The sequence below is a fragment of the Osmerus mordax genome (assembly GCF_038355195.1).
Source record: "Osmerus mordax isolate fOsmMor3 chromosome 7 unlocalized genomic scaffold, fOsmMor3.pri SUPER_7_unloc_1, whole genome shotgun sequence".
Taxonomy (NCBI): Eukaryota; Metazoa; Chordata; class Actinopteri; order Osmeriformes; family Osmeridae; genus Osmerus; species Osmerus mordax.
The window spans coordinates 18,939-34,976 of NW_027120338.1; the positions used below are offsets into that span (position 1 = coordinate 18,939).

General features: G+C 41.3%; 1 protein-coding gene and 1 long non-coding RNA gene across 4 annotated transcripts; both read right to left on the reverse strand.

Annotated features, from left to right (window-relative positions):
* Nucleotides 1–2,219: 2,219 nt before the first annotated feature.
* On the reverse strand, nt 2,220–8,697 carry LOC136938396 (membrane cofactor protein-like). Of its 3 annotated transcripts, XM_067231690.1 has the most exons (13): nt 8,558–8,697; nt 7,760–7,895; nt 7,464–7,661; nt 7,250–7,349; nt 7,062–7,135; nt 6,776–6,955; nt 6,100–6,279; nt 5,551–5,610; nt 4,983–5,060; nt 4,864–4,902; nt 4,567–4,621; nt 4,121–4,191; nt 2,220–3,825 (listed from the first exon to the last, which is right to left on the reverse strand). In XM_067231690.1, the coding sequence occupies exons 2-12, from the start codon at nt 7,836–7,838 to the stop codon at nt 4,152–4,154; spliced, it is 1,083 nt and encodes a 360-aa protein (XP_067087791.1). In that variant the 5' UTR covers nt 7,839–7,895; nt 8,558–8,697; the 3' UTR covers nt 2,220–3,825; nt 4,121–4,151. The 3 variants fall into 3 exon arrangements, with proteins under 3 accessions (XP_067087791.1, XP_067087793.1, XP_067087792.1); XM_067231692.1 differs by lacking the exon at nt 5,551–5,610; XM_067231691.1 differs by lacking the exon at nt 4,121–4,191.
* Nucleotides 2,220–13,960, reverse strand: LOC136938397 (uncharacterized). The gene is made up of 2 exons (XR_010875269.1): nt 13,122–13,960; nt 2,220–2,528 (listed from the first exon to the last, which is right to left on the reverse strand). It is a non-coding gene; the product is annotated as an uncharacterized lncRNA (long non-coding RNA).
* Between the last annotated feature and the right edge of the window lie 2,078 nt (nt 13,961–16,038).

Here is a 16,038-nt window from a genome sequence, read left to right on the forward strand (position 1 = left end):
GCACCTCTGGGACGGTGAAGGTTGACTGTCTGGCGTAGGGACGGGGCTTGTCCGGAACGTTCTGAGACGATGGCAGAACCTCTGTGTCTGCTGATGGGCTGCACTGCAGCTGCCACTGCGCCGCTCTCTCTCTCACATACACACAAACACTACCTGGATCTCTCTCTGTAGCCGCTCTCTCTCTCACAGACACACAAACACTACCTGGATCTCTCTCTGTAGCCGCTCTCTCTCTCTCACAGACACAAACACTCTCTCACAGACACAAACACTACCTGGATCTCTCTCTGTAGCCGCTCTCTCTCTCACAGACACACAAACACAACCTGGATCTCTCTCTGTAGCCGCTCTCTATCTCTCACAGACACAAACACTACCTGGATCTCTCTCTGTAGCACACACATTTATCTCTAGCTCTGTTTTTCCACCACACCCACTTTTTTATCACTTTCTTTCTTTCCTTCTCACTGTCTCACAAACACACACTCATCTCTCTATCTCATGCACAGGCACACACAGCACAGATACCTGTCCTCAGGACTGGGCTAAAGGTTGGAGCTGTCAGTCGGTATCACGCCACAAGTGGTCATTTCTTATGAATGGGTTATCCGCAGGAGACCATTAGACTGCCACTGTTAGTGGCTGTACACACAACATATAGCCTGATGATTAGTTACACTTTGTAGAGGCCCATGCTAAGTTACTTGCTATCTGTTCTTATGTAGCTCTTAGAAATATAGTCTGGCATAGACATATTCTTCATGTAGACCAAATACTTGACAGCTCTTTTGAAGCTTGTTCAAGTTTCATTTGTGTATAGTGAGTGTAACTTTTGACTGATCAATAATCTTAGGTAATATCTTTGTGAATAACCAAACTGTGTTTCTATGTTCAAGTTAATGTCGGTCAGGGTTAGATATGTGGCCCTGTCCCTTTAAATCTTTAATAAACATTGCACAACAGGTCCATGGCAAGCAGGTAACACACAACCATAGAGATAAGCTGCTAGGGAGCTAAGGAAGGAACCAGACACATCATCAAGGAAAAGAACCGGTCATGTAAAGGAGACTGGTTTCAACTGAAATAGCAAGTCCTGGACTATCCCCAAGTTAGTTATCCCATTGCCACTGACAATCCCGTGTGCTGTCTTGTGTAATCAGAGCTGAGGTAGGAACGTTGAGGTCTTATGGTGAGCTATTCCACCAGGAAGTGAATCATTACCAGTGGGTGTTAGAATTTGGAACTTGACATTATGATGCATTTTTTCCACTGTTGTAAACATGTCGCATGCTATGAATCACAGAGCTTTCTGTGGACAGAAGTCTGACTGTTCCAGGGACAACTCTGTCTTATACATGAATTGATTGTTAAGATATTTTCTTTCAGACTTACGGCAGGCCCAGGGGACTACTGTTCCATACACACCCAGGGTACAAAGTTACAGTGGGTTGTAGGGCAGGTTGGGTTGTAGTAGGTTGTCATGACAACACCACAAAGGAATGGTCTTATCACATTTAAATGGCATGGGATGAACTCTGTCATTGGATGGTTGAGAAATGACTATGGTTGTATTTCTCAATCGAGGCATGATTCTTGGTGTACATAACATGAGAGATTACAGACACATACCAATGTTTGTTTTGTCAATATGAAAACTAACCCTGCTGTCTCATTTGAACCCCCCCTCCCTCCATATCCAAAGTCTGTGCTGTTTCTGAGGATCAAGCTAACCCTGGGCAATACTCCCCTTGGAAGCTGGTTTCAGATGGTGGCTTAGAATGCTGTCATCTATCTAGCACCATTTGAAATCAGTGTTCTTGGGGTGGGAAGTTCCTCCTGGACCTCCCTGACCACTATCAGCAGGTCACTACTCCTTCCTGGGAACACCAGCCACAGATCCAGAGATCATCTCCTGAGAAAACACCTTCTCCTCGCTGGCCGAACAGACTTTCAGGTCAGGGCGGATGTCTTAGCCACAAGCCTACCAGCTCAAACCTAAGCTCTTTGTCCTTTCTCCAAGGTTGACCGATTTCTTTTAGTGTTCAGAGTCTTGTGTTTCTAGCACCATTTGAAATCGGTTACAGTGAAGGACAACTTCTTCTGGACCTCAGAAGGACTGATAACCACAACAGGGCACCTGGTAAGATCTGGTTGTTGTATGAGAGACAGCTGTTCAAGTTATGTTTAGTCATTAAGTGAAAAAAACAGCAACATGTTACTTTACATTATTTCAATTTTATTGATTGGTTTACTTGAACAACCACAAAATAAATGCACAAGTCTAAAGCTGTTCAAACTCTCAAGTGATTAAGCACCAGCCTTTGAGGCCACTACAATGCAATACTCCAAAATAACTGATTATGTTTAAGTAACAAAAAAAGATGAATTATCCAGGATGTATCCCAAATTTAAAGTGGTTTGGGGTTCTGCCTTTTCCTTAAAGTTATTTGTATAATTGGGAGTAAGATACAGAGTGAAGCACATAATGGGCAATCCCACTACAGCTTCATCACCACCACACCACCCCCCTCCCCATTCCACACAATACTGGTTTTGCTAACACAGTCAACTAAATTTCACAAATCTATTCTTCAGAGCAGGAAAGAATGACATTTCCATTTAATATCACAAAGATACATTGTGTCCCAGTGGTAATGTCTCAAGTACAAAATGAAATGGTACAACTATACACAGTTTGCACTTTGATGGATAAAGCATATTTAAGGACCCAGAACACCCAACTCCAGCATCCTTGTAGGAAGCTTAATAGAACATATCAGGTCTCACAATGCAAGGTGCAGGCTGTTGCGCCAACAAGGAACCACTGCAACACTTTCAGCTTTAAAACTTCCGTTTTGTAAGACTATTGGAAAAGGAGGATATTATGCATGTGGATAGCGGGTGACCTTTATGTTAAAGATTTATTTGTTGCTTTTTGCATCACAAAAACATAAGCACTCAATTAAATACAAATGTTTTAAATTAGATCAATGCACAAACAATATGTAAGGTGCCCAGAATAACAAACTTCAAGCAGATAAGTGCTTTACCCCTTAAAGTGCAAGGACAATCTATGTAATGTATGTATTTAAATTACACTGTGGCAAGACATACAAACAATTTTGACAACTATTTTCTTTACATTACATGCATCTTGCAGACAAGATGACACTGCACAACTAGTTGTGTAAAAATAGTAAGAGATATATTTTCCTTTACTTACTTTACAGCAGGCACATATACTAGTTGTATGTCAGACAGCCAGCTGTACAAGAGTAGCCTGGAAGCGTGAAATAAATTGTTCTATTTATATGGGAGCTAGGAGAAAACTGATTGTGACTTCATAAGAAACATTACACACAGACGGCTACTGTGTCAACTTAAAAATAATCACAATATTCTTCCCCCCCATAAGTTTTTCCTTCAGTTCACCTATGATGTGAGTCATTAGTGGGTGGATAGGAACTTATACAGGCCAAAAAGGTGACAATGTTACCTCATTTGCATCCACATCACTTTTATGGTTTACTGAAATGGTTGTTTCTATCAACTAACTTTTGACTGGTGAGAGATGGAGCTGTGTATCGAACGATGGTAGATTTGTGGAAACCATAACATCATACAGATTTTGTGCAAATGACATGGTCATGAGCCAAACTATTCAATCTGGCTGTGGTGGGTTCTGATTTGTTGTCTCAAAGCCATGGAGGAGGTCGCTGCCAGGGGACGGGACACATTCAAGATCTGATGCAGAAGGAGCCACCTCTCTCCCTGAAGCTCACAGGAGGCTATAGTGAATCAATAGGAGGGCTGCAGTGCTTTGTACTGTAAAAATAAAACAAGATGGATGAATTAGATGCATGGATTAAAGATCGGTGTCTCTCAATGCCCGGTGGACCTGTGACACAAAGGTTAGATTTGTTGGACTTTGGAGGTTGTAGCATGATACATTACTAGGAACAAGGAATCTTGGAACACACAAGGTGGTTATCAGCATTGTGTTCAGTTGAATGTTTATGATCTCATCATCTGGAAAAAAACTTCAAATAGCATATCCAAGCTAGATTCAGTTACTCATTTTGACTGCACTGATCTGGCAGTCATCTGAAGTCCATCTTACCATGGCCAAAGGGTGCTACAACTTCCTGTTGTTACTTGGTGGCCACATTGCCAGAGTACCCACCCCGAGAGCTGTAATTAAAGGTGACTGATCATGGTGACAGTTGTTTTTATATGAACAGTGCTGAAAAGAGGGTTTGGGACTGTCCACAACTCAACATGGTCGAAACCACCACTCAAGAGTTCAGGACTATTAGCAAGATGGCATTTAAGCAACATGCAATTCGGTTCAATTGGATCAATCTTGTTTGTTATTGTGTGAATAATAATATTAGAGAACTTAACTCTGCAAAAGAAAGATCTCTAAAATATACAGCAAGCGGCCTTCAGCAGAAACCAGCATCCCAAAGAGAAAGAGCGAAGGAGATGCATACACAGAAGCAACGGAGGAGCTCTGACTGAAAGTAAGATTAGTTGATTATTCACAGAATGGATATTGTATCTTACCGCTTTTTTTTTTTATGAAGATGAACCGCAACGCCAACTGCAACTAGACATACAGCTTGAATGGGAAGGGACACGTTCAACATAGTGAGCCATTAATGTTGTTGTTGTTGTTATTATTAATAATAATAACAAGCTATTTTTTGCATACATTTCCAAACATTTACTTAATGTTCCTGATTTTCCAAATTCCAATATTATCCCAATAAGACTACGACAGTGTTTTGGCAATTAAAAATAATAAACCATTAAATCGCAGAAGCATCTTTTATTCAGACAGTTAAGGAAAAAGAAACTTACCAAGTGTGCCAATAACCCCCCCCACAATGGCTCCAGTGTCTGAGTGAAAAATAAAAGCACAGGTAAGCACAAGAGCATTGCTCAGATGGAATCAATATATGGGCTTGATCAGAACTTACTGTAATGAGTATTATGATGATCATCAGTACCATCAGTACCACCAGTACCACCAGTGGGCTTGGGACCGGGAACAGGAACTGCAGCAGGAAGGAGAGATGTAAAGAAGCAGGTCAGAAAAACAAACAGCAGTGTAAGATGGAAGTGGCAGGGTGAATATAATTCCACAATAACATTTGATGAAAAGGGAACACTGCCAAAGCAAGGATTTAAAAAGCCCAGAAGTAGGTCAATCGGTCTTATCACAACATAATATAGATTCTTTACAAATCACCTGTATCGCACAATGAAAGACAACATTCCCTTCCCCCCAAATTATCCTTTTTAGATTTCAAGGAAATGGTAAATGATTAAATGTCTGACCATCACTTTGTGTGACGTGATAATGGAACTGAAATTCACAAAACAATGGTACTATAAAATATTTTGCTCTAAAGCTGTACAATGTCTAAATTGGTTTTATGTCAGGGAAAAGACATGACAGTTAAAAGCCAGTCACACCCAAAGTTAGCTTCACTGACGTGTGGGGTACATTTGTACTTTTACTCTAAGTTTTAATAGGGACTCTACCTTTCTCTGTGGGTTTCTTGGTAGTAGGAGTAGGACTGGCTTTGGTTGTGGTTGGAAGGGCTACAAAAGTAGGGGAAAGAATTATGGCACTGTCTTTAGCAACTCTCCTGCTGTCTTCCCAATATTTTAAGTAATGTCATTTATAGCTTTGATATTCCTTAACTAAAAAAACCTCGGTCAGCCACTGTGGTGTGTGGTATAGTCTAGAATGCATTGTAAGAATGCAGAGGCAGCAGAAGAAATGCATGACAGATGAGCTGATTACCAGACCATGAGATGATCAGAAATGGCTTCCCTTCACTAAGTTTGCTTACTCCAGGAAACAGAGAACCCAGCTCATCTTCAACCCATCAATTCATCTTTACCTGAACTTCAGTGATATAGTCATGCAACTTTAGTCTTTAATTTGGAAAGTGGAGTGTGTTATTTTATTAATTTAAGACATATGTTAGTAATTTATTTTAAAAAAGGGACAATTTACAGAAAATCCTGAATCAAAGGGAAACAGGCAACAACCAGCCAAAACAACGAGATGAATAGAAACCTTACCTCTGCATTCTGGAATAGGAAGGTTCCATTCACTTTCTATTTCACATGTTATACTGTCTGCTCCATGCAGCATAAATCCAGCTTTGCACCTATAAGTAAGAAAGGATTTGTATCCGTAGGGAGCGGAAGCTCCATCAATCACAATGGCATTTGGAACGTCAGGTGCAGGACACTCCACCTCTGCAGACATGAAAGAAGACAACTATGAGCTGGAGAACATTTATTTATATAAACAGTAGGTTCCAAATGTCTGAGACCCCTAGTCGAGATACCTCAATTTTGCATTAGAAATGATAATCTTCTTAACATTTTGAAGGGGAAAGTGTACATTCATTTCAGAATATCTTAGTATGTCCACATTTTGATTTAATGACAGCATGCATGGGCTCTACCAGTTTGTGCAAAACCTGATGACCCATGCTATCCTAGCATGATTTGACACAGATCCAAATAGCTTCTTGTAACGTCACAGAATGCTTGGCTTTCTCAATAATCAAGTCCCCCATTAAATGTCCAATGTGGTCTCAGACTTGTGAAACCCTATTGTGTGTGTGTGTGTGTGTGTGTGTGTGTGTGTGTGTGTGTGTGTGTGTGTGTGTGTGTGTGTAGCGTATATGTTTATTTTATCCTTTTATATCAGTCACTGGTCAGCAAACACAATCCGACAGTTACTTACTTATACATTGAGGCGGAGCTGGTTCGAATACTTCATCCCCTTTGCAAAATATGTTTTTACTTCCTTTAAGTGTGAATCCAGGGTTACAGCTGTAACGAATAACAGCATCATAGTCATACGACTCCTCATTCGACGATGGTTTACCATTCACAACTTGAGGTGCTGGACCACATTTTGACACTGAGGGCAGAATACAAAATACACATTTTAGGAATATGGACAGAGATTGAGTGTATACAATGTGAGCGGCACATTTACTTTCACTGTCTGCCAATTGCCCACTAACCTTCACATGTAGGTATTCTGCCATTCCAACCACCATCCATACATTGCCGTCGATCACTGCCGATGAGTTTGTATCTGACAAAAGGGCAGAAAAGGCCACACAATTATTTATTCTGAAACAACAATGAAAATACTGTTGACCAGTAAAGGTAGCTACATTATCCAAAATATGCCAGAAATGGTACTAACCCTACGTTGCATGTAGCCACAGCTGTGTCACCAAATTCCGTCCCCATATCAATGTTAAACTGGCCATTCCGTATTATTCCAGGATTGCCACAGTTCTTTACTAAAATAAAATAGTACAGACGTCATTAGTACATCCAGGTGTGCATGATCAACTTGTTGCCACTTATCCACCGCTTCAGAATATGTGTGGAAATAGACTGAAAGAAATATTTACTTTTACAAGTCATTTTCAGAGTACTCCACTGCCCGTTAGTGCATGTGATGGTCGGAGACCCTCCCTCACGTGCATAACCTATGTGACATTGAATCGTGACATTGGATCCATCTTCAAATGTTTCCTTTCCAATGTCTCCAGGTGACAATACCGTGTTGGGGTGTTCGGGTTCGAGTTTGGGTTTGCTGCATGCTTGTGCTGCAAATGGAAAGACAGGCTATAACACCACTTTCTGAGCGATTCAATAACACCAGTACGCACCACTTCGTAACTTAAGAGGCAACAACAAGACTAACCTTGAACTGTGCCAACCATATAGGCAAGACAGAGGCCGCTTGCCAACAACCAACAACGACGTGAATCAATGGACTGCATTATCTAGCTTTAACAGCGATGACGCACCGTGGCTTTACACAATCCGCACACCGTTTCCTGAATGGAGTGTAAAGGGATAGTTCAACCAAAAATAAACTTTTTCCTCATATACATACCTACAGTGCTAATAATTCATCTAGATTGTTTGTATATACTAGTAGGCTGATGATGGGAGCTATTGTAGGCTTGATGTGGTGCTCGTCAAAGCGTCTTACATTTGAAAAAACTAAACAGTTAGCTAGCTCTATGTCTCTTTCCACAAATCATGACCAAGTGACTACATAATCCAGAGACCTTGTTAGGAGCATTATTATGTAGGAATTAGACTAGCACTAGTTCTACGGCAATAAGAATATACAGTACAGTAGCTAGTAGCTCTACCCAGCTAGCTAAACTATAGAGACTAAAAACTGACGTTCTGTTCAAGTACAGTACTGGTAATTTGGCAATTGAACTGTCTTAACGGCTAGGCTAGCTAACCAGCAAATTAATATTGTAGTACGTAGCTAGCTCTAACAATACAGCAAATTGTTCGTAAAACAGGCTGAAGCTAGCGACGACACAAACTACAGCTAGCACTGGACTGTTAGTTCAGACATGAAAGTTCAAGCAAGCTAGCTAGCATCTCACAGTACTAGCTGCAGTCTCACATCATAGCGTTACGTTATGAAGCTAGCTAGCCATTGCTAACTGTGATATGAATTTAAATACGTTCTTACCTTCTTAATATTTCAACGGTATGTGCGACGAGATATTGTCTGTCTGGCTTCCCAGTCAATAATATTCTTCCACCAGCTAGCGAAATCATATACTTCTGTGGGTGGTCGCTTTCAAGCCTGGTGTTCCGGTTAGTACAACGGGTGTGTCTTTAAAGAGACAGTCCGTCTTGTTCGTGCCTAATCGTAAATAAATTAAGTTTTAACTTTAAAAGTCTATTTGATACTTACATTTCACACTCGTGGTTTTAACTGTAAAATACGGAGTACCACAGTGTTCAGTTCTAGCCCTCTGTTATTTTCAGTCTATATAGGGAGTCAGGTGGCTGAGCGGTGAGGGAATCGGGCTAGTAATCCGAAGGTTGCCAGTTCGATTCCCGGTCATGTCAACTGACGCTGTGTCCTTGGGCAAGACACTTCACCCTACTTGCCTCGGGGGAATGTCCCTGTACTTACTGTAAGTCGCTCTGGATAAGAGCGTCTGTTAAATGACTAAATGTAAATGTATATGCTGCCTTTAGGAAACATAATTAGAAGCTCTGGGATACATTTTCACTGTTATGCAGATGATACTCAACTATATATGTCTATAAAGTCTGGAGAATTTCCACATGCTATGGAAAAATGTGTTTCTAGATTGAGAGCTTGGATGACTGCAAATTTCCTTCTTCTAAATTCGGATAAAACCGAGGTTCAAATTTTCGGTCCTAAAAAATATAGAAATAATCTTTCCAATCTGACCTTTAGACCTAGAAAAATTTAGGAGTCACAATGGACAGACCTTTCGTTTGAGTACCATATTAACCCTTGTGTTATCTTCGGGTCATTCTGACCCATCAGTCATTGTGACCCACCGTCGTATTGCGACAACTTTACTGCATACAAAAACAAAGTGAAGCATTTTCTTTTAACCATCGGGCTGTCTCAGACCCCCCACATCGCGAAGGTTAAAAGAAAATTAAACAAATTTAGATTTGTATTGGGTAAAATTGGGTAAACACAACGATGGTTCGTTGTGAACCTTTGGGTCATGTGACCCGAAGGCAGCACAAGGGTTAAGCAAATTAATAGAACTGCATTTTTCCATCTACGTAATATTGCCAAAATACGAAAATTTCTCTCAAAGGATGATGCTGAAAAATTAATACATGCATTTGTTACGTCCCGATTGGACTATTGCATGTGTTGCATGTGTATGTGTTGTTCTCTGGCCTCCCAATTACCCACCTACATTTTTTTACAGCGGGTGCAAAATGCTGCTGCTAGACTATTGACCAGAACAAGAAAGTTTGATCGCATAACATCTACTCTTGTCTCTCTACACTGGCTCCCTATCCAAGCCAGAGCTGACTTCAAAGTTCTACTACTAACCTACAAATCTCTGCATGGATTGGCACCACTGTACCTCTCCGGTCTCCTTGCACCCTATTGCCCCGCAAGGACACTTAGATCTCAAGATGCCGGCTATCTGGTGGTTCCCAAAATTAAGAAAAAAACAGCTGGAGGTAGGGCGTTCTCATATAGAGCACCTCTTCTCTGGAACAAATTACCTGTCTCAATTAAGGAGTCTGATACTGTTTCGACATTTAAAATTAGGTTAAAAACGTTATTGTTTAGTCAAGTCTACGACTGTTAAAGGTAAGTATGTTACTAGTTGGAGGCAACGGAGGACGGGTTGTTTCCATCCTTATTCTATAAGTATAACTTATTTTAGAGTTCTCTTCCCCTGGAACAGATTTCATGTTCCAACCGAGGGGGGCTGTCGCTGTCTTGGTGTGTGGGGCTGCATCAAATACCCCTTTTTTGCTCTGTTAAATTGCTGCACCAGTCCACACTTGACCGGTTGGGATCTCATTCTATTATGGCTGTAACTGTTAGCTGCTCCTGGCATTCTCTAATCCCTGCTCTCCTCTCTCTGTCCCCCCCACACACATCCCTTGTGGTGTGGGGGGTTTGAGTTGTCAGCACCTGCCTGGTCGTCGGTCGGCCAACGCTGGACCTGGTCGCGAGTGTCCCGGTCCTGTCCTACATCTATAAAGTTGAACAATGGATTTTGGTGTTTCAAAACCCATCGACACTGTATGACTATGTTTAGCCTGTGTTCTGCTCCTCTCTCTCACCAACCGTCTCTGGAGGAGGGGATCCCTCTCTGAATTGCTCCTCCCAAGGTTTCTTCCATTTTTTCTCCTGTTGAGAGTTTTTCTGGGAGTTTTTCCTTGTCTTCCTTGAGGGTTTAGGTTGGTTGAGGGGCAGTTCTATGGGCGTATGTGAAGCCCTCTGTGACATGCTTGCGTGTAAAAAGGGCTATACAAATACATTTGATTTGATTTAACCCTTGTGTTATCTTCGGGTCATTCTGACCCATCAGTCATTGTGACCCACCGTCGTATTGCGACAACTTTACCGCATACAAAAACAAAGTGAAGCATTTTCTTTTAACCGTTGGGCTGTCTCAGACCCCCCACATTGCGAAGGTTAAAAGAAAATTATTTTTATTTGTTTTTGTATTGGGTAAAATTGGGTAAACACAACAATGGTTCGTTATGAACCTTTGGGTCATGTGACCCGAAGGCAGCACGAGGGTTAATAAGATGTGTGACTGACAGGAAAATAACTCCACACAACATACCATTAGACCAATAATGTATCATCAGTATTTGGAAGTGCTCTGCAGTAAGTAAAGAGCCAGAACATGGGAATAATGTTCACATCTGTGGTACATTTTGATGGTGAACAGTACATTTCCACCAATATTGCAGCTGAAATATTTATTTAAGATACAGATTAGATTTCACAAAGTTTGGAATGGGATAGGGCCTACTGTATTTGCATTTATATGGTCATTTAGGAAGCAATAAAAGAGTAGGCTTCTCTTCACTATGGACTAAGTATCCTGCCCAATAAATAATATGCATCCATTTGGATTATTTGTTGGCTAACATACTAACACCCCAACTTTACTTACCTAACAGTAGTTTCTGAAATAGTGGATTAATCTACTTATGGATAATTTACATTTAATAACCTGTCCTAAAACTCTAAGGGTAAACAGCCACGGTCAAGGTCAGCATACTACTGAGGGAACTATCCTTTTAAAAGTGACTCACATTTCTGGTTAGGGTAGGATTTCCTTAGAAAAAACGTCTTTAGTTTCTACTTCCTCTGTGGCGTGGTACTCCATTGTAATTAGGGTTGATGTGTACTTTATGCCTCTGAGTAATTTCCCGGGTGGGATCTAGGTTGTATCACTCCTATGTTGATCCTCGGGTGGGGTCCAAAACGAATAGCAATTCAAAATGTTTTTATCGTCACATCTGAAATTTAGGTTTCCCTTTTTAATCTCTTATTCCTTTAAAAGGAGAGTTCAAGCTTTCAAACTAATTGTTAGACAGAACCATTATATTTTGGTCTTTATGAAAATAAAGGGTTTTGACATAGAGATCCCCACATACAGAGCATGATATATTTGCATTTGAAACTTTTTTGCTTTTTTTTAACTTTATTTTAGGACTATGCTGCCCTCAGTTGGCCAAACTGAGTTCTTCATCTTTGGGAACAAACTAGGCTTTACTGAATACCATGACAGATACAGATTCTATGACAATGCCCAATGATTTCACAGTTTACTGTACGCACACCACATTCATGGGTTATTAGACTGACAACAAACAAGATTTCCAACAATATTTATTGAAAAGCAAGGAGCCCATTTGTACATTTGGAAATTACCTCTACTCTGAGCCTGTCTGGTTTATTCCTGAATGGCAAATAGTCTCCCTCAGAAACCAGGATCTTAGACAAAGGTGTAGTAGTGTTTTTTAGTCCGAACAGTCATAGACTCCTCCTTAACCTAAAACAGCTAGAAGGAGGATAGGTACCAACATGGTCTTCATAATCCCTGTTGATCTTCAGCCACAATAAACTACCAAGAAAAAACTGGATGAATTTCTTATTTCTCTTGGTGTTGTGGGTTTGGTGTTGGAACCACATACAGATACACTAGTAGAGAGAGAGAGAGGCGAGAGAGATGAAACATACCAAAACATAAGGTAATTGTGATATAGTAGAGTGCCTAGAGGACCAAAGGAAGTGACAGAGAGGCACAGGACAAAGATTTGAGAGAGAGATATATGAAACATACCAAAACATAAGGTCATTGTGATATAGTAGGGTGCCTAGAGGACCAAAGGAAGTGACAGACACTCAGGCGGCTCTAGGACCCAGTCACAGATAGCCCGGGGGTGAGGCTTTATTTAGTTCAGACATGAAAGTTCATGCAAGCTAGCTAGCAGCTCACAGTACTAGCTACAGTCTCACATTAGACGTTATATAGAGAGCTCCAACCACACCAAACGCATATCAGACAAACAATTGTATTTTATAGTATAGTTTCTCCCCTATCACACTGATGGAATACCTTTCTGCAACAGTGTAATTTTATTTATGAATGCTACGTTGTGTGTAACATTTATTGTGCCTCGCTCTAACCCTCTCCATGCACCCCTGCCTGTCTCTTTTCTCAGTTGAAATAAGGCGATCCAACTACAGCTTCATCATCACCACACACACCACCCCCCCCCCTCCACATTCCACACAATATTGGTTTTGCTAACACAAAGTCAACTACATTTCACAAATCTATTCATCAGAGCAGGAAAGAATGGCCTTTCAATTTAATAACACAAAGATACATTACCACTGGGACACAATGTCTCAAGTACAAAATGAAATGGTACAACTATACACAGTTTGCACTTTGATGGATAAGGCATATTTAAGGACCCAGAACACCCAACTCCAGCATCCTTGTAGGAAACTTAATAGAACATATCAGGTCTCACAATGCAAGGTGCAGGCTGTTGCGCCAACAAGGAACCACTGCAACACTTTCAGCTTTAAAACTTCCGTTTTGTAAGACTATTGGAAAAGGAGGATATTATGCATGTGGATAGCGGGTGGCCTTTATGTTAAAGCTTTTTTTTTGTGCTGTCAAACGATTAAAATATTGAATTGCATTACTCATAGTTAACTCGCGATTAATCGCTAATTTTATCTATTCTAAATGTCCCTTAATTTCTTTTTGTCCCATTATTTTTTCTCATTTTAATGCTCTTATCAACATGGAAAAGTGGATCAGATTGCTTAGTGCAAATGTTTTTATTTATTGAAAACAACATTGCAATCGCCTGGCTTTGACGAGGGAGCGGAGAATTCGCATTAGCTGTGTGCTTGGCCATGTTGTTTTCAAGTGGTATTTACCAACAGTAACAACACATATGCATGTATGTGTCTGTGTGCATGTTAGTTTACATGTCTTTGCTTGTGTGTGTGTGTGGGTGTGTAGCTATATTACTCTCATGACCCAAATGTCTCCATGCTGGATGATTCCGGGATGCATCTCTGCTTCCTTTGATGGTACTGCCTAAGCACTGACTTCTTTTCGACAGGTCTCTCTGTCCTCCGATGCACCTCTGGGACGGTGAAGGTTGACTGTCTGGCGTAGGGACGGGGCTTGTCCGGAACGTTCTGAGACAATGGCAGAACCTCTGTGTCTGCTGATGGGCTGCACTGCAGCTGCCACTGCGCCGCTCTCTCTCTCACATACACACAAACACTACCTGGATCTCTCTCTGTAGCCGCTCTCTCTCTCACAGACACACAAACACTACCTGGATCTCTCTCTGTAGCCGCTCTCTCTCTCTCACAGACACAAACACTCTCTCACAGACACAAACACTACCTGGATCTCTCTCTGTAGCCGCTCTCTCTCTCACAGACACACAAACACAACCTGGATCTCTCTCTGTAGCCGCTCTCTATCTCTCACAGACACAAACACTACCTGGATCTCTCTCTGTAGCACACACATTTATCTCTAGCTCTGTTTTTCCACCACACCCACTTTTTTATCACTTTCTTTCTTTCCTTCTCACTGTCTCACAAACACACACTCATCTCTCTATCTCATGCACAGGCACACACAGCACAGATACCTGTCCTCAGGACTGGGCTAAAGGTTGGAGCTGTCAGTCGGTATCACGCCACAAGTGGTCATTTCTTATGAATGGGTTATCCGCAGGAGACCATTAGACTGCCACTGTTAGTGGCTGTACACACAACATATAGCCTGATGATTAGTTACACTTTGTAGAGGCCCATGCTAAGTTACTTGCTATCTGTTCTTATGTAGCTCTTAGAAATATAGTCTGGCATAGACATATTCTTCATGTAGACCAAATACTTGACAGCTCTTTTGAAGCTTGTTCAAGTTTCATTTGTGTATAGTGAGTGTAACTTTTGACTGATCAATAATCTTAGGTAATATCTTTGTGAATAACCAAACTGTGTTTCTATGTTCAAGTTAATGTCGGTCAGGGTTAGATATGTGGCCCTGTCCCTTTAAATCTTTAATAAACATTGCACAACAGGTCCATGGCAAGCAGGTAACACACAACCATAGAGATAAGCTGCTAGGGAGCTAAGGAAGGAACCAGACACATCACCAGAACGTGAACCCCTCCCCACACACCAACACTCCCTCCATGCCCTTCCTGAGAACATGACTGAGTCTGTCCTGTCTGGAACTCTGATAAGACTTCTAAGGGCTTCTTTGTACTTTCATTTTCCTAATTAATGTAAACATGCATTTGAAAAAGGTAGGAGTAGGATGAGGATATGCTGGCCAGAGTTTTTGACACACAGGAGTGTTTGTTGCTGTAGTCAAAGAGAGATGATTAGATTAAAATAGGGGGTTTAGGGAAAAATACCATTGACAATAATGCACTTGACCCAAGCATTTGGCATGAGTTCACAGACAGTGAGTTGGCTATTATCTGTCCGTGCCACACCCTCACAGAGTTACTGTGCCATCGCGCTCCTTGCCGGATTGAAAGTGCCATTTCTTTGGTTTTCAGAGCAGTGGATAGCCACACTACTGGACCAACATCAGGGAAGACAAGTAGTCAGACAGGTTCTCTTCATTTGAGCCATTTAGAAATGAACAGAGTGGGCATGTGGTAGAAGGATCGTCTCAACAGATATGCTTATTCATATCAGGTATCAAGGAAAAGAACCGGTCATGTAAAGGAGACTGGTTTCAACTGAAATAGCAAGTCCTGGACTATCCCCAAGTTAGTTATCCCATTGCCACTGACAATCCCGTGTGCTGTCTTGTGTAATCAGAGCTGAGGTAGGAACGTTGAGGTCTTATGGTGAGCTATTCCACCAGGAAGTGAATCATTACCAGTGGGTGTTAGAATTTGGAACTTGACATTATGATGCATTTTTTCCACTGTTGTAAACATGTCGCATGCTATGAATCACAGAGCTTTCTGTGGACAGAAGTCTGACTGTTCCAGGGACAACTCTGTCTTATACATGAATTGATTGTTAAGATATTTTCTTTCAGACTTACGGCAGGCCCAGGGGACTACTGTTCCATACACACCCAGGGTACAAAGTTACAGTGGGTTGTAGGGCAGGTT

What these genes read in the sequence shown, in the direction of transcription:
- LOC136938396 (XM_067231690.1), bottom strand. Translation starts at nt 7,838, where the DNA reads ATGCAGTCCATTGATTCACGTCGTTGTTGGTTGTTGGCAAGCGGCCTC. An exon ending in CAGAATACCTACATGTGAAG is followed by an intron (nt 6,956 to 7,061) that starts GTTAGTGGGCAA and finishes TTCTGCCCTCAG; the next exon opens with TGTCAAAATGTGGTCCAGCA. An exon ending in CAAGAAACCCACAGAGAAAG is followed by an intron (nt 5,061 to 5,550) that starts GTAGAGTCCCTA and finishes TTCCTGCTGCAG; the next exon opens with TTCCTGTTCCCGGTCCCAAG.